Source organism: Nycticebus coucang, chromosome 7 (assembly GCF_027406575.1).
Source record: "Nycticebus coucang isolate mNycCou1 chromosome 7, mNycCou1.pri, whole genome shotgun sequence".
Classification (NCBI taxonomy): domain Eukaryota; kingdom Metazoa; phylum Chordata; class Mammalia; order Primates; family Lorisidae; genus Nycticebus; species Nycticebus coucang.
Window position 1 is genome coordinate 92871863 of NC_069786.1, and position 19129 is coordinate 92890991.

At 38.0% G+C, this 19129-nt stretch overlaps 1 protein-coding gene across 1 annotated transcript in view; it reads right to left on the reverse strand.

Moving 5' to 3' along the window:
- DNAH7 (dynein axonemal heavy chain 7) overlaps window positions 1–19129 on the reverse strand; it is a 324659-nt gene that overhangs the window by 118842 nt on the left and 186688 nt on the right. Inside the window, exons 37-43 of the mRNA XM_053597477.1 lie at window positions 16261–16416; window positions 14862–15030; window positions 12736–12862; window positions 11715–11934; window positions 5803–6675; window positions 3774–4003; window positions 381–711 (exon numbers count right to left, since the gene is read on the reverse strand). Coding sequence (XP_053453452.1) covers window positions 381–711; window positions 3774–4003; window positions 5803–6675; window positions 11715–11934; window positions 12736–12862; window positions 14862–15030; window positions 16261–16416 — 2106 coding nt within the window. The remainder of the gene's footprint in view (window positions 1–380; window positions 712–3773; window positions 4004–5802; window positions 6676–11714; window positions 11935–12735; window positions 12863–14861; window positions 15031–16260; window positions 16417–19129) is intronic.

The following is a 19129-nucleotide window of genomic DNA, read 5'->3' on the forward strand; positions in this document are numbered from 1 at the left end:
CTTGGTAAGTTGATTCCAATTATAATCATGCCTAAATATGAAAAAGGTACACCTTAGAATCAAAATATATACTTGTGTCTTACACATCTGTCAGTTACCATAGTACAAAGTTTTGTAAAGTTCTCAAAACAAATAAAAAAAACCAACCTGCAGCTTGGTGGTAGATTATATTTCAGGCAGCTTTCTTCCTTTTTAAGAGGGTCTTTGACACACACGTATATTTCTTTTTTCAGGTGGATAGGGAATCCTTTTGCCAATTTTCAAATGACTTCAGGTTCATTAAATGTGGAAAAGCAAACTAAGACCGTACTAGACAATGCTAAGTACTTCCTCGAGCTACGATGACATGTTTTCTAGAAAGTGTATGTCTAAGCTCTTACCTGTGCAGTTAGAGTGTCCAGGGCGGACAGTGCTGACTCTAATATTGGCAAGGCCCCTGCCAGGTCAGCATCACATTCGTCTTTGATGGCTTTGGCAGCCATAGCTTGTTCATTTGCTACAGTTTCATCAGCTTTCACTATTTTTTCAGTTTTGGCGACTTCTATAGACTCCTTTTCGATGATCACCATCATTTCATCCACCTCTTTGCTAGCAACTTTTAATTGAGGATGCAGTGCCTCCAACTCAATTTGCATCGTGGCTACTTGAGATGCAGCAGAATCCAGTTTATCCAAACCCACTTCATACCTCTTTTTCATTTTCATGACTTCACTGAAAGCAAATGGACACATAAAGGTTGTTCGTGAGGCTTGTATCCCACATTAAGGAAAAAATTAAGTGTTCTTGAGCTTTTCAGACTTTTTTCAAGGCATAATAGAGGGTGGTGTAAAAGATTTTCACATAAATTGACAATTTGTCAAAAAATAACTCTAGAACACCAGATTGTGCACAACTAAAAGAAGACAGAATGCCAATCATTTTGTGTTTTACCTAACATTTTCTATGAATATAACAGAAATTCAAAACAATAAAAAGACAAGGAGTCTTCCGTATCAAAATGAATGATGGACGTCTAAAATTTGCCACCTTTGGAAGCTGATTCCAACAAGATTATTCCTTCTTATGATTACTTACTCTAAATAGACTTCAATGCCCCCAAATATATTATTTTCAATATTGCAAAGGGTGAAAAATGATTTTAAGATGCATTACACATCTTGAAATAGGTGTAATTGCCTTATTAAGCTAAAAGTGACAAATAGGATAGATAATAAAGCTCAATACCCTTTTGGTATAAAATGACTATAAAATAATAAATGATTAGAACTAATATGATATTTTATAATTTAAAATTTAGTATTTTAATGTACTTAAAAATTTTTATCTGCATTCATTTATGTTCTCTCTCTAGAGAGAGAACTTTTCTTCTTTATAATTTGTTTTATTTTAAATATTTGATATGCCATAATATCCCAAAGTAAAAGATGACAAATGTTAGAAACCTACTTCAGAAAATAGGCTACAGTAGGAAACTAGATTGAGTTGGGAAAGGTAACCAGGAAAATGTTGAAAGTATTGTCACCGAAAAAACTTCAGACATGAGAGCATGCCACATTTTTATTACATGTTGAATTCCCTGTGAGTGAGCGAAATATTTAAGAGTATTAGGAACAGAAGGGACTAGACATACAACACCGTTAGCACCTGTGAGTTTGGCTTACTTGAAACCTTGTGCAGCAAGCACAGGAAAGGTCAGCGTCAGTACCGTGGCTCATACTATATGACTGTGAGGCTTTGTTAGCTTAACCCCTGAGTTTTAGGTTGTAACCCGGCTAGTAAGAGATCTGAAAGCTTCAGATAGTGAGGAAAAAGTATTCATAGGATATGAATTCTAGTTGAAGTAAAGAAGAATTTTTTTTAAGTTGGCAAGGCATTTTGAAAGGAAAAAAGTTGAAGTTTCTCAAAATTTCAAAAAATTGTTTTGCAAATTTGAAAGGCCAACAAGAATATTTGTGCCTAAAAGACTATGACTCTTTTAACTTATAAATTTGAACTTATAAACTGTAAGTTTTAACTCTTCATATAAGTTTGGATCTAATTTTTATAATCTTTCTGTTTGTTAGGGTGGCTAAACATGGTAAGCTCACAGTCAAACATGAGTGATACCCAACATTTCATCAGAATATTCAAGAGCTATTGATGCTCTTGATTACAAAAATATAGGGGTGGAGGGGGAGCAAGATTCCATTAAATTAAAGATCATAAGCTAGAAAGAGTTTATCTTGATAGCCAAAGAAATAATGAAATCCAGCCAACTTAGGCAAGAAAACTTGGTAGGAGTTCCCAGTTTCACTAGGTAGATGAAAAATTACTAATAGCATGATTTAGATACAGGGCTGTGGACCACGGCGACTAGACAGTCCAGAGGAGAGAATACAGCAATAATCACTGTTAATGTGGATAAGGAGTTTCCTATCTGTATCCAGGTAGCAAGCTGCCCATAGGAGAAAAGGTGCTTGAAAATGCTTGAGATAGTGGGGTAGCCACAGGGAGATTTAGAATTAACTATAGAAAAATCAGACTCAGTATTAATACTTTTATGTTATCTGTGTACATTTGGGGTTGTAAGTATATTTGGTGTTGTAAGTATTTAAAAGAATTTGGTCTGTTAAATTCATAGATCAAGCTTAAACTTCTAATATAAATCATCTAACCAAGTGATAAATTTACATTTGTGTTTTTAAGAAAAATCTCACTAATTTTATACATAATATTCAATATTTAAAAGAACTAAAGATTCACATAACATATAGATAAGTTTAGCTTACTAGATATATAAATTATTTAAGTATCTAGGAAAGTTTGATTTATTAAATCAGACCATAAAAGAAAAGTAAAATACTGTGTTAAAAATTTTGTTTAAATAAGGTCTTGAATGTAATCAAACATTAATCAAAGGCCCTTTTAAAAGTGACCACTAAAATTTTCTAAGCTTCTTTCTAGCTTAATGTTAATGGTTTTAAATTTTAAAGTATATATACTCAGTTTTAACTTTTATTTATTTATTTATTTTTAGTTTTAATTTTTAGGACCAAAGAAATGTCTGAATAAACTTTTCTGCACATAAAAGTCATCATTAAGTTAAAAGAGTGAGCATAAAAGCTTTCATTGACACTTTCTATAGGGCAGCACCTACGGCTCAAAGGGGTAGGGCACCAGCCCCATATGCCACAGGTGGCGGGTTCAAACCCAGCCCCAGCCAAAAACAAAAAAATAAACAGACACTTTCTATAGCACATAAGTTTATTGATGTTTATACTGATGTTTTCGAATGAGAGTTTAGTAGAGAAGGAAAGTTGGTCATATTTAGTAAGTGGCTGTCCCTGGGGTCTCAGCTGTTCAGTATACAAAGAGAGAGTTTATCTATTATCTAATTATTTATCAAAGAAAAATTGTTCTCTAGAGTTTTTACTCAGTATCAATGCCAAAGTATCTATACCCCAGAACTCGCGGCACACCTTTTCCCAATAAATGTGATTATGCATTTATAATGTGCTATATATGTGTATATATATATTTTTTTCCTTTTTTTTTTGAGACAGGGTCTTGCTCTAGACCCTGTCAGGCTAGAGTGTAGTGATATCATAGCTCACTGCAACCTCAAACTTCTAGGCTCGAGGGATCTTCCTGCAGGGACTACAGGTGTTCACCATGATACCTGGCTTCATTTAGATGAAACAAATCTCTGTTCCATTTTAGCTATATCATTGTTGTATGCACGGATATTTTTAAACTATCATAGCTTTCTTAAAAATGTAAAACTTTATTTTTACCTTCTTTTCTTTTCTAACAGCAGTTTGAAGGTGGAGATTAATTCAAGATAAGATGTAGGAGTCACATAATTGTATCTTTGAAGTTCATCATAGAAAGATTTTGATAAATTTACTGTAGAAGTGTGGAAGCTTTTACACATGTCGATACAGCCATCTCGTATTTCCTCTGACATTTCAATTTCTTCCAAGAATCGTGAGGCAACTGCCTGTAGTGCATCTTCAGGCCATGACTAAATGTAAAATAAATTCCTTTAGTACTTTATCAAGGTTGCTAATATAAGTCTGTTACTACTTTATCCCTCTACAATTTACGGATATTGGAGACAGAGGGGAACAGCATGAGGGATGGGGTGGGAGAGACACTTTCACGAAGAACTTTCCCCAAGTACTTGCATGCTGAGCCAGTAGCCAGTGCATGTAACATTCACTCTTCATGGTTTGTTCTGGGATTAGAGAAATTATTCACGAGTGTTGCAGAAGGAAAGGGAAATGACTTAAACTTACGCCATGTCTATTTCTGTGTGCATTTTACCAGTATTATCTCATTTAATTCTCCTGCCAATTCTCTGAGGTTCTGTAGGCATTACCCCTAAAACCGCTTCCAAATCCTTCTCCTCTACCACAGCCACCCCAATCAAATCTCTGTTACCATTTTCCTGAACTATTCCAACAGTATCCTAACTGCTTTCATTCTTTATGTAGCTGTAGCATACTCCTCAGTTTGGGACCCTTCAAAGTCTTCCAGCATTGCTAAAATAAAATCCAAGCCGGTCTGCCGATCTCTAACCTGATTTGCCCTTTCTCACCTTTCTGACGTCAGTACGCCCTGCCCAGACCCATCCCTGTGCTCCTGTCACCCTGCTTTTCTCCCCCAGCCCCTTCCATTCATCCTGTCCAGCCACTTGCCTTCACTAGTTTCTGCCCAGATCTTCTTGGTACTGGCACTTTTTGCCTTTCAGGTTTCCTATTAAACTTGCCTGTACAGAAAGCCTCTTATTCCCTAACGCTACCCTGTGTGGTAGAATTATTTTTTGCCAATTTTTCTGTAGATAGTAAGCTCGAGAGCAGAGGTCTTGCCTATTTCATTTGCTTCTCCATCCCCAGCTTTTAGAATGAGATCTGCTACAAACTAAGAAAGAATCCAGTAAACATGCTTTGCAGAAAATGATAATGAGTTTTACCAGGAAATGGAAGTACAGAGAGGCTATGCAAATTTGCCAAAGTTATAAATGCTTGTGTGTTAGAGCCCACCTTTCCTACTGAGGAGGGCGCACCGTGATACGCACTGTTGAAGCTGGAAGGGGAGAATGAAATTATTTTTCCCCACTGGGCCAGCTGATCTCCCTTTGCTACCCTCATCCAGCCCATCCCCCACCCATTCTCTGCCTTGGGCGGCTCTTCTCGCTTTCCTGATACTGAAGTTTACTATAAAAAGCATCACTCAGGCTTTCTTCCCTTCGACTTCTGTTAGGTTTAGCAAGTAGAAAGATTGGAGGGTGGAAGAGAGAGGGCAGGGTATCTAGGTCCTCCTCCCCTTTCTAGAAGTAGCTGAGTTCCCGGTTTCTGGTGCCTGTTCCTGTCAGGAAGCCTTACTTCCATAGCTCTGAATTCTCCCCAGCTCTCAGGACAGATAGTCTTCCCGCCTCTGCCCTTGGACAGTCAGGAATAGTAACACTTCCTACTATTGCTCTACCACTTCCTGAGTCCCCCAACAGCCCCTCTTGGGTTCCTTAACCTGGCCAACACCTCCATGAATAGTCTCTTTGGGATCAAATGTGCTCTATGTTTCCTGTCAGGACCTTGACTAATACCCACATTTATCCTAACACTTTCTATAATATTATCACATTTATTCATAAATATTTTCTATTATCATGACTTCATATAAGTTATAATTTCATAAAATTCATTATGATTTATCAGAAAATTCTTCTAACCTACACTTTTGGAGTACAGTCTAAAAAATAAGTCATGATGATGATGATGATTCAACATTTCTAGAAATCCATCTAAAATAAACATACAATACCTGAAACCAGTCAATGGTACAGCAGTTAACAAGAGCAGGGAACTTTCTAAGACGAATCCGAAATGCATCTCCAATGGGACTCATGGCAAGGACCACATGCAGTTGGTTGCGGCAGCGGTCAATAAACATGTTGAAAAGGGCGATGGGGCTTCCATCTGTTTGCTTGGTTTTATCTCGCTGGCGATCTAACTGACGCATCTTCTCACATATCTCTTGCTTCTCATCTAAAGCAAAGAGATTTGGAATCTCTCCAGCATTTAACAAATTGTTGACATCTTCAAGAAATGACTCTTTTTTAATCTGAGTGTCTGTAAACAGGAAGACACCCTGCATCTCGCCTTCAGCACATTTCCTGAGGATTACTTTTAAATCCTCACGCCACTCAACGATACCATAGCCCTTGGCAATTTCAACCTGGAAAACTGAATAATCGGCCATGTGGGCAGCTAATCTGGTGACAGACTGCCTTCCGCTACCGCCAACTCCAACCAGGAGAGCATGGCTGCGGGGCTGCTTTAGAATCCTGGAAATTCTGCTGATGTGCTCTATGGCAAATCGAAATAAGACGAGGTTCATGGTTTTTTTGCTGACATTGTTGTATTCTTCTAGGTGACTTTCTACTATCACTCGAAGGTTATCTACATCTGAGATCTCTCTGTAGTTGGTATCCTCTCTCTTGGGATCATGGAAATCACAAAACATTAAGCTGCGTAAATCATCTTCTTCCACCAATCCATCTTTATTAAAATCCAGACTTTTAAAAAGCTTGTGAAAGTCTTCATACATATGAGTTTTCAAAATTTCTTGAATGTAGCTGATAAGCCAACTTCTGTCTGCATTATCCAGAAGGCGATCATAATACACTCTAAGAACCTGGATAATAATTACAAAAGCAGTTTTAGGAACTGATTCTTTTTCTGATTTTTTGAGGTTTTATTATTTCTGTGGTGATTTCAAGTAATATAACATAGTCTTAAGAAAATTTCTATGGGTTTTATTAAAAGCATATCCAAACAATTAGGACTGATTCATAATAATGTTTATTTTAAATATGAATTTTGACTATATATTTTGAATAATAAACCATTACATTTAGTTATTAATAGATGAAAGGTAATTCAGGGGAGCTAAAGTAGATTGTAGAGATGCAAAGAGATTTAAGGCCTTGAAAAGGTAAGTGATTGCCTTTGCTGGTCACTTAGATGTGGACAAGAGAGCTAAGCTCTGGTATCCAGGGCTTCTCAACTCCTTTCCAGGGGTATTTCCTTATCTAACACAGACACTATGTTGAAAGTTATTGACAAATCAACAGACAGAAAGTTTTTTCAAAGAGCACATTTTCTAGAAGAGGAAACGTCTCAGATCGAGGAGGGTTTGTTTTGATATTTGTTGATTATTTTTGTTGTAAGTCACTGGAGAAGGTAATAAAGAAAAATAAATCTCTCATTATATGCACACATTATGGGATCGCAGTAAATAATCAGCCTTGTCACATATAACAACTATTTCCTCACAGTGGTATGAGTATCCCAAGGCTACAGTGTTTTGGACTGAATTGTGGTTCCCAAATTCTTATGTTGAATCCTAAACCATCAATGTGACTAAATTTGGGGATAAAGCTTTAAGGAGGTAATTAAGGTTGATTGAGGTTATAAGGGTCCCTGATCCAACAGGGCTAGTGTCCTTATAAGAATAGGAAAGGATATTAAAGTTCACGGTCACTCTCTCAGTCTCTCTCTCTCTCCTTGAGGAAAGGCCAGGTGAGGACACAGAGAGAAGGTGGCCTTCTGCAAGCCAGCAAAAGAGCCCTCACAAGGAACCAACACTGTTGAAACTGATCTTACTTCTGGTCTCCAGATTTGTGGGAAAATTAATTTCTGCTGTCAAGCCAATATTATTAGTCTGTAATGGCAGACCAATACACATATGATATAAGCACTGCATATTTTGTCAGAACTTCGGGTCCTGACTCCACTCTGCCATTTTGGGCAAGTCACTTAAACCATCTGCATCAGGAAGCATGAAAATTTTTAGTTTTGCTGAAATACATTTATCTATTTGTTGGGGGAGGCATTTTTGCAGAATAGCTATATTTAACCAGCAAACTGGGTGATATGTGCACTTAAGTTTAAGCACAATGGAGAAGCCAAAGAAAATGAAAAGCAGTGAGCCAGTTGTGTACCTTGAAAACCATTTAGTAAGATTACATTAGGTTTTCTTGTGTGGCAGTGATGTTTGGAAAGGGAGAGTATACCTAGAATAGTATCTGACACAAATTAGACCCTGAAGGAATCTTTTTTGAGTGAATAGAAATGAAGCACAAGTTAGAGTGTTAAGCTCAATCACTTCCCGTTTTTGGAATGTTGAGAATAATGTGCCAACCATTGTTCTCAGCACTGTAGATAGACTGGTGAACAAAAAGGAGAAATCTCTGCTCTCCTGGAGCTTGCCTGCTATCTGAGGGAAGTAGATAATAAACAGGACAAATACATTAATAGCATGCTAGAAGTTAATAAATGTTATGGAAAGAAGGAAAATAAAACAGGATAAGAAAATGGAACTTCTAGGGTGTGGGCAGGATGTCAGAATTTAGTATTAAGTAGGAAGGTCAGTACAGGCCTCATTGAGAAGGAAAGATTTAATGGAAGGCAGAAAGGGGGGTAGCTGAGAGGATCGCTATCTGGGGGAAAAGCATTTCTGGCAGAGAAAATAGCCAGGAGTCCTGCGCTGCTGGTGAGAGCAAGTGACAGGCAGCCTAAGGGGAACAGAGGAAGAGGCATACAGACCAGGTACTATGGACACCGACTTCTCGTCTGAATTCCTCTGAAGGAAAGCACTATGGCAGGGCTTTAAGCTGAGGAATTTAATTCAAAACATTTTATATACATATATAAATGTGAAGTAGTTAACCTCATTAAATGTCCGAAGACCTTAACAGCCATGCCAAAACTCAATCTGTCATCTAATACCATATAAAATATGCCAAATGCTAAAACGCAATTATATGTGCCATAAGTACACGACAGCACATACTTGTACAAACTATCCCCATAGTAGAAGAAAGCACTGGCACATATAATCCCAAGTGACAGAGCACGTTACATAGCAAGCCTGCCTTCCTTTCTCCCTTTCATTTGTTCACTTTCTCCCTTTCAAAGCCTCCATTGTAGGAAAGACGGTAAGTAAGCCACAAATTTAGGTGGCACGTGATGTTCAGTGTTATGAAGAAGAACAAAGCAAGGGATGGGTGATAGAGCTGAGGGGTGCAGGGTTGACCCAGTGCCAGCTTGGGTGATAAGGGATATTTGAGGAAAGATCTGAAGGAGCTCAGCAGTCAAGCTTTATGGATAATGGAGAAGAAGTGCTCCAAGCAGGAGGAATAGCAAACGCAAAGCTCCTGAAGTGGAAGAAGCAAGCTGCTTCCTAGAATAAGATTCACCCATGACTAAATGCTGCTTTAGCCAATACATTCTGCTATGGCCTGAAGTTCTGTCTTCCTGAAATTTATATGTTGAAATCCTCACTCCCACAGTGATGAGATCAAGAGGTGGGAGCTTTTGGGAGGTGACTAGGTTATAGGGCAGAGCCTTCATGAATGGAATTTCTAGCTTTATAAAGGAGACCAGAGAGCTCCTTGCCCCTAGCACCATGTAAGGACACAGTGAGAAGGCACCATCTATGAACCATGAAACAAGCCCTCACAAGACAACAGATCTTCCAGCATCTTGATCTTGGACTTCCCTATTCCAGAACTGTGAGAAATCCATTTCTGTTGTTGATCAGGCTATCCAGTTTAAGGTACCTTGTTATAGCAGCTGTAACACACCGAGATACACTTCTTCAATGAACTCAGCATGGTCTCCCCCTCTAGCCTCCCTCTGTTTCAGCACCTTTCTATTACCCACCACACATAAGGCCTATTTAGGGCCATGTCCCAAAATATGGGTCCTCCCCAGGCAAATAAACAACCTTCAGTAGAGTGCTCCAAGAATCTCTTATCATCTTTTCCAAAGAATTGGTTTTAGAGACCTTACTGTGGCCAAAATTTCTAAGTGGAGTGGATCTCCACGTGGACAAATATTTGAATGTGTGAGGATTAGGAATACAAAATGTATATGCACGCCTAAAAAGCCTAAGGAAACTGGATCTTAAAGCACTTTTTATGATCCTGTCTCTCCAACACATGGTTTTAACATATTGGCATATTCCCATATTCTAGGTTTCTTAATTATATTGTTAAAACTAAAATAACTATATTATTTCTATATTAAAATGGAAGAAAATGTTTTCTCCTATTTTTTCACATTATTTGCCCATTTAAAAATATTGAACTATCATTTTTGATGTATTAGTTTTTTTATTCTCTTCCTCCCCCCCACCCTCACCCCCCCATAGCAGTCACCGTTAACCTGAACAACCATTTCGTGCAGGGTGCTGCTGGCCAGGCCCTAACAAGGCCAAATGAGCCCTGGTGCTAACATCTGGAGATGATTTTTTCACTTCCAAAGCCTCCTGTCATAGATACGTTGGGGAATTGGACTCCATGTTACCAGTCAAGGACCCAGGGCATTTGTGCACTCAGTGAAGTGTTAACTGGCTATAACTTTAGTCCAACTTAAAATACTTTGAAGATACAGCCACCTTGAAAGTGAGAGATATTTTGACCTTGTGACCTATAAGGGGGGGGGGTTTGTTTAGTATATATTATGCTGATTAATAATGCTGCTGATGTATGCTTTTACTGTGAAGGTATAAAAATAACAAAAAGAAACCAGAAAGAGGAACAGCTCTTTGTGGAGATATCCTTACTTCTCTGAAATTGCTGGCTTTTCTGTTAGTAAAAGTGAAACTGTTGATGTCTCATCCACTTTCTGATTGGACTGGGTGATAGGCAGATGGACTCCTTGGTCCAGCAACATTTCCACCAGTTTTTATAAGAAAATACTAACCCACATACCTATGCCCTGAAGAGCTTAAATACGTTTTTATATAGTTTCTGTGCTCTCAAACTATGAATTCTCAAACTGGTTTGCTTTGTAATTCTTTTGGCAACTAGTGAGACTACAAATAAGTAATATAAATTTACTTCTTATAAAAATGTCTTATAACGTGTTCTATCTCAAAAATTATTTGAAGTCAAACTAATAAAGATCAGAATTCAACCTGAAAAACATAAAAACAAAGATAAAGTCACATAAAAGAAGCTGACTTAAAAGTGATCTCTACTTTGTTTTTTTTCTTTTCTTATTTTTTTTTTTTATTGTAGAGACAGAGTCTCACTTTATTGCCCTTGGTAGAGTGCCGTGGCGTCACACAGCTCACAGCAACCTCCAACTCCTGGGCTTAGGCGATTCTCTTGCCTCAGCCTCCCGAGTAGCCGGGACTACAGGTGCCCGCCACAATGCCCGGCTATTTTTTTGTTGCAGTTTGGCTGGAGCTGGGTTTGAACCCATCACCCTCGGCATATGGGGCCGGCGCCCTACCCGCTGATCCACAGGCGCCGCCCGTGATCTCTACTTTGAACTACCCTATAAATCAACAGAAATTCCTGAATATGGTGATACAACATTTTAAACATCATAAAATATGTTTGTGTTAAATATATTTAAAAATTATCTTGCTCATTGGCCTTTATAATTCCAAATAGCTGAATGAATTTCAGCAATATAAATTGATGAATATTTCTTTTTAAAAATTTATTTATTTACTTACTTATTTTTGGTAGAGACAAGGTCTCATTATGTTGCCCAAGCTGGCCTTGACCTTCTGACCTCAAGTGATCCTTCTGCCTTGGCCTCCCAAAATGCTGGGATTACAGGCATGAGCCACAACACCTGGTGCTTAATATTTTTTTCCCACTTTTTGTCCAGTGGTTTCTTATATAATCACATTTCAGTAACATGGAAATTTACCTCATGAACCCAAAGACGTTTAATTACATCACCGGTTTCTGCTGTTTCTGGTCTTGACAAACAAACACCTTGAATGACACGGGAGAAATCACGGAGGTTGAACAAGTAGTGAGATTTTGCTGGAGTAGGCAAAAGGTTCTTCATTGCTTCTTTATACAGGATCATTGTGCCATTTACAATTTGTGTGGTCATTTCGAGAAAGTCTTCTGGAAATTTATAGCTTAAAATTATTTTTTAAATAAAAAGAAAAGAAAAATGTTAGCAATATGGAATTATCACACATAAATGACATTTAGCATGACTCACATGAAATTTTAATTTTGATTAAATCAATTTGATTCATAAAATCATCATTATAGTAATAATAATAAATCAATTTTTATTTCTTTTAAAGCTAATTTATATTCACTATCTTATATTATTTCTGAAGGAACACTGTGACTAAATCAGAGACAGCTTAATAAGCTTAAAATGATTTGAACAGTAAACAGAGGAGCCAATCAAGAAACCCAGATATTGTAATTCCAAATCCAGTATCCACTAGAGAAATGCCTCCCGGCCTCTTTTACTCCCTAGCATTTACAACTGAAACATTGCTGAAACAGGTAACATATTTTCAGAGAAAGAGAAGGAAGAAAATAAAAATACCTAGAAAAACACTAAGGAAAAAAGAAAAAGGAAGAGGAGAATAAAATAGTGAGTCAAGATATTGATAGAAAGGATAAAGCTTATAATTAGGGTAAAAAGCACATGGGAAAGAATATTCATTTGGAAAGACTGGCTATATTTAATTTCTGGCTTGACAAGAAGCCAGCTGTCTCTTCCATCACCACTGGAGAGGGCAAGGAATACCAGTTTTCTGAGAATAGTGTCAAAAGCCAAGACTTCTACTATCCATAAGATATTTCTGTGTGGAAAAAAATATTTCTTTGTGGAAATATTTGAGGAATACTAGTTATGTTGATGTGTTTCTAAAATAATGTAAACCTCTCAATGAAAAAATAAACATTAAATTACTTACCAGATTTTTAAATGCCAATTTAAGATTCTAGAGAAGATTGTATACATGGATTTATCACTAAACTCATTGATTGTTATAATATTGAAATGTCGCGTGTATCGAGGAGTTATTGGATTTCGGCCACCACCTAAATATTAAAAAGTATAACTCTTAACAGTGTTACTAGTATATACACAAGAGTATTTTCTACAACATTTTCTGTTTAAAATAACTTGAAAAATGGATAAATTCCTGGCACACAAAGAAGTTAAGGGTAATCATCTCTTTGTATAACCCTGAAATCTAAACTATTTTTCCCTTAAACTCCAAGTGTTATTTCTCTAGTTAAATTATCTGAATGAGTTCAACTAGGTAGGCATAATCTTTGGTCAGATCTGTGTTACTAAGAGAAATCAAATCAGACAGAATGTGCCATTAGTCGTATTGTCCAAAGTTCACAGCCCAAAGCAGTAAATGGTAAACATTCTCATTACAATATAAAGACACAATATTAAACAATATTAATATGACCCTCGTGAATTGGACTGACAAAACTCTAAAGTGCTTCCCATAGGCAGAAATTTACTACCCCCTGCCAGATAGTCTAATTTTTCCCCCCACATTGTGAAATACATTTCTCTAAGTCATCTGTGTAGTTCATTCTGCCTCTTCATGGGCTGCTTAAATCTCTAAAAATTGGGGGATTTTTCACAAAATAATGAAAGATTACTTTGAACCTATAAATTTATCTTGGAAAATGTAAAAGTTCTTTAAGGAATAATTCTTTCATAAAGGAATGATCACATTTAACACATCATTTTGTAAAATTGTATTATTTTTAAAATAAATACACAACTGCATTTATTTTTAAAGGGGATTTTATCATGAAATCTTTGATAAAGAAGTGAATTTAAAAGTGTTTCATACATTTAATATATATTTTGTATAAATATATAGGTTCATATTTTATGTTTATTTGAAGTCAGATAAATATTTTACTTTTATCATTAAATTTTAGCATGGTGCTTCTGAAAACATGCATTTGTGAAATCGTATAACTGGTAGCAATGAGTCTATAGATCCTAACAGTGACATATGTCTATGTACTTATAAAAGTATAACGAACACTGATTTATCTGGGCAAGTTTGAAGACATGATGAAAGGGATGAAGAAAGGTAAGAGGTCATGTACCCCAGCTCTGACTTCAACCCTTCCTCAAAAATTGTGGTACTTTTAGAAAATGGAAATCAGGTCTAAGAGGAAAAGCTACATTACGCATTCAGCCTACTCTTCTTTCCAGTGCCTGAAGAGGCAGGGACAAGTGGGCAAATGAGTACAAATGACTGGCTTGGGGCAATTGGGGGAGACAAAGAGGAACCATTGGAGTCCCAGGAATGATATAGTCTTTTATTAGAAAAGATTATTCAAAGTGGTTGGGGGAATGTGCAGAGATCAATTACTGACTCAGAGCAAACTGCATTATAGGTCAGATAAAGGTTGGGGTTAGCAAGCAGATACCAGAGAGATTTCCCTGAAGTGGTATATCAAGAAATAATATTTTTAAGAGTAGAATACTGGCTTGAGGTAATGCAGAGAACATTTAAAGATATTTAGTTAGTTGCATCAAACCATTTTAGACACCTAGCTTAAAAAAATAAATCGCTACTTAGAGATTCTTTTGAACTTGTAAGTTTCTCTTGGAAATGTAAAGGATATTTAGTGTAGTTAACTATTTTGGCCATTTCCTACTTAAATTCTTCTCTGCAGCCTGTCTAAATTCAGAGACTGGAGTAGAAAAGAAAGATCATCTCTGAAGCAGGAACATTCTATATGGCTGAATCACTAAGGAATGGCATGGAGGAAAATGAGCTGCCCCAGGGAATCTGGTTCTAGAAAGGCAGAAACAGGAAATGTGGAGCAAAATCTCAGAAGGCAGGAGAAAAAAGGATCTGGAAGAGTTGGTGGGCAAATGGCCCAACCTAGGTCACGCTTTACAGAGTTGGCCATTGTCTTATACTCCCTTAGGTCACAGTGGATAAACATAGAAAACATATATACACACACTGGAACTCAAAAGAGGTTTTCCCCAGTTATCTCTATAGATACAGCTAGAGTAATTTTCCATCGTAATAATCTTAAAATGTACCTGGAGGTCCCATTGCACACATGATCTGAATGTCCACTAGTTTAATCATAGAACAATCTTTTAGGTCATACCAATTCCAATGATCTAACCACTGCCTGAGTAACTCAATGGGAGGTTGAGCCCCATATACCTCCCGAGCAGGCATATTGACATCATCTACAAAGACAACCTGAAAATTGAAAGAGAAGAGGTATTAGAAAATATTAGCATCTTAACATAGAGTCCCACTGTGGAAACAATGTTGAGGCAAATACTTAGATTATCTTCTTGTAGAGTACATAAAGGGAAGTGATGGCTTCTTTTTCGAGTAAGAATAACATCCTTAACAGTCATGCTTTTAACATTCCTATTTATCTAGAAATAGGGAAACATTCCCATTATTATCAAGGACTTATTAATTTTCTCATATGTAGCAGCCTGTATAGCCTATGGCTAGGAAGAGTGAGAGTTATAAGAAATACCTGTATAGCTCAATAATGAAACACTTTGGTGGAAAGGGCATGGAGATGGATTTAGCTCTCCTAACAAGCAAGAGAGCTTGCAAGATGAGAGCAGTGGTGAATTGGCAGTCTCTACACCTGTGGTGTTGAGAGGCACGAGATCAGCCTTATATTAGGCTGGAGGAGCAGGCAGTCAGGAGCATGCGCATTCTATCACGGACCTGTTTACTCTGACTCTGTCTCCTCTTCTGCCTGCAGAACGCCAGCACAGCATCTCTCTGCTGAAGGTTACCAGGCTCTGCTAAAGACTAAGATCTATCTTTCTAAGAAGACTGCTTTACTCTCTCTCAGACTCTCTCCAGCTATAGATAGCCCTCAGACACCTAACAGACCTGAGCAAGGTAACTTAGCAGTTCGTGTCCAGAACCTAGTTAAGCCTGCCTGAGACCTGGCCAGTCCTGGGGCCTGACAAGTGGTGTCAGAAGTGACGTGTGACACTCATATAATTTGTTTCTCAAAATATGTTTGTCTTTTTTTTTCCTGAAAAAGCAAGCACCAAAGACTGCTGAGTAAAAATGTTAATGGAAGAAGTAGGAAGGTAGATAATTTCTCAGATGCATATTCTACTTTCAATTCAAAGGGCAACTGCTAATTTTTAACATCAAATTGTCTAACATACATACAAATATGACCACACTTTTAGAAAAAATTTTTATTCAAAATGTGATTTAAAAAACTATACAAATGGTGGCACCTTTTGATTCAAGGAATAGGGCTCCAGCCCCAGATACCAGGGGTGACAGGTTCAAGCCCGGACCCAGCCAAAACTGCAAAAAAAAAAAAAAACTATACAAAAAGATGTCAATCCCTAGTAAATTGGATTTTCTCGTTCTGACTACAGCAATGTACATGAACAGTGCCCATGTTGTACCATGTGTACAGAAACAAAAATCCATTACCATTCTCTTGCCCAGAGGAGGACCAAAAACTCCCTTTCTTCTTTTGTCCAATTTTGACATGATAATATTCTGAGTTTGAGCTGCTGTAGTTTGTGCTGAGAAGTTAATTAGCAGAGGTTTGTAGACTTCCTTGTTGAGTTGATTTAAAAGAAAATTCTGTATAACAGAAAATAATAAAACGAGCCATAGTTGGAATTATGTTTTGACATTTAAAAATAAACACTGAGCATCATTGTTGACAAGCTGGAATTTAACCTTAAGTGTCATAACAATGTAACACTAGATGGAATCAGTAGGAATAAGAGTTGCCATGCTGAGGCGGAGCAAGATGACAGCCGAGTAACAGCTTCCTTGCATCTGGGCACCGTGAGTCTGGGGAGATAGGACTCCAGGCATCTCTGGCTGGTGGGATCTGCCTATCATCACCCCTGAGAGGATACAGGGAGTCAGCGAGAGACTTCTGGACCCGAAGAGGAGGACTAAAACAGTGGAAAACCGGCAAGTGGTCGCGTGTGTTCAATCCGTCTAAACCCGCCCGCAACTGTAAGTTCAGTAGCAGCGAGACTACAAACCAGAAAGGCCTTACCTGTGAACTGTTTTGGTGTCTTTGGACTTGGCACTCAACTGAACTGCCTTGGGGAGAGCCTGAGCGGGAGTGCGGAGAACTTTGGCCTTTGTCTAGGGCCCAAAGTCTGAGCCACTGAGACAGACGAAGCTAATAGTGTTCCGCTCTGGGTCACAGGCAGCCATTGTGAGCGATCTGCCCTGGCAAGCTCCCCCCTCAGGGTCGCAGAGCTAGAATTGGGTGGGAGCGGGTAACCCAGCGACCAAATAGCCTAAGGGTGGGGTCTGAGCCGCCTTGCAGCCCTAACCCTCGGGGGCAGAGGGAGACCAGTTTTGGCACACAGGGTAAGTGGATAGCCACTTCAGCAGTGATTCCAGCGACAAGCACTTCCCTGAGACAGCTTCTGCTCAGCAAATGAACAAGTTCAAAGTGCCTTTTAAGTGGGCTGAAGAGAGATTTAGGGTGTCTACCTGCTGGGGTTTGAGAAACTAGCAGCCTCCAGTCATATCAGAACTGTGATTAACATCTCATACCCAAGAAGACCACGTGTTGCACAGACAATATTCAATAACATATACATACTGCTTTGTTTTTGGTTGTGTTTTTTTTTTTTTTTTGGTTTGGTTGTTTTTTCTTTGTTTATTTTGATGTTGATTGTTGTTTTGTTTTTTTAAGTTCAACATTTTCCATACAGATCCTTTTTCTTTCTCAATTTTTCTAGTTCAACTATAATTTCCCATTGCTGCCTATTTCAATAATTAGAACTTCATTTTTGTTAGTGTTTCTACCGCTATTATTTGGTTTTCCACCCAATTTTATCCTGTAAAGTTTTCTGTTTGCTTGTTTTGGTTTGATTTATAGCATTTTTCTCTTTCCTCTCTACTTGGTGGAGGTGAGGTACTGTGTCTGATCAGGTTAGCAAAGAGCTGCTGACCTCAAGGGAACCACCCAACTGGGCACCCCCAGAAGGTGGTTTTTTTTTAAGGTTGTATCAAAGTACCCTACTGTACACCTATATTGCTCTGTCTCCCTCTTTCTGTGCCTCTCTTCTTTTTGTCAATACTCCTTTTACCCACCTCCTCTCCTTTCTCTATTTTTCTTTTTTTTTCTTATCACTCAGTCCTCCTTTCTTTCATCCCTTTTTTGCTCTTCAACTTTCTCACCCTTCTAGTCCTGTAACCCTTAGTCCACAGGCACGAGAACTTAAAGAGCAAGAGGAAGTGAAAAGAAAATTAGGGCAAGGAAACAGATAAAAGAAATCACTCATGAGGAAGAATCAGCAGAAAACTCCAGGCAACATGAAGAACCAGGCCAGAACAACCCCGCCAAGGGACCATGAGGTAGCTACTGCAGAGGATTCCACCTATACAGAAATATTAGGAATGACAGAAAGGGAATTTAGAATACACATGTTGAAAACAATGAAAGAAATGATGGAAACAATGAAGGAAACTGCTAATAAAGTGGAAAATAACCAAAAGGAAATTCGAAAACAGAATCAAATAAGAGATGAACGATATGAAGAATATAAAAAGGATATAGCAGAGCTGAAGGAACTGAAACAGTCAATTAGGGAACATAAAGATGCAATGGAAAGTATCAGCAACAGGTTAGACCATGCAGAAGAAAGAATTTCAGAGGTAGAAGACAAAGTTTTTGAGATAACTCCGATAGTAAAAGAGGCAGAAAAGAAGAGAGAGAAAGCAGAACATTCACTGTAAGAATTATGGGACTTTATGAAGCGTTCCAACATACGAGTTATAGGAATTCCAGAAGGGGAAGAAGAATGCCCCAGAGCAATGGAAGCCATACTAGAGAATATTATAAAAGAAAATTTCCCAAATATCACCAAAGATTCTGACACACTGCTTTCAGAGGGCTATCGGACCCCAGGTCGCCTCAACTCTAACCGAGCTTCTCCAAGACACATTGTGATGAACCTGTCCAAAGTCAAGACAAAAGAAAAGATTCTGCAAGCTGCCAGGATTAAGTGCCAGTTGACCTACAGGGGCAAATCCATCAGAGTGACCGCAGACTTCTCTAATGAAACATTCCAAGCAAGAAGACAATGGTCATCTACCTTTAATCTACTTAAACAGAAGAATTTCCAGCCCAGAATTCTGTACCCTGCTAAGCTAAGCTTCAAAATTGACAGAGAAATCAAATCATTTATGGATATACAAACATTGAGGAAATTCGCCACAAGACCAGCTCTACAGGAAATACTTCAACCTGTTCTGCACACTGACCACCACAATGGATCAGCAGCGAAGTAAGAACTCAGAAATTAAAGGACAGAACCTA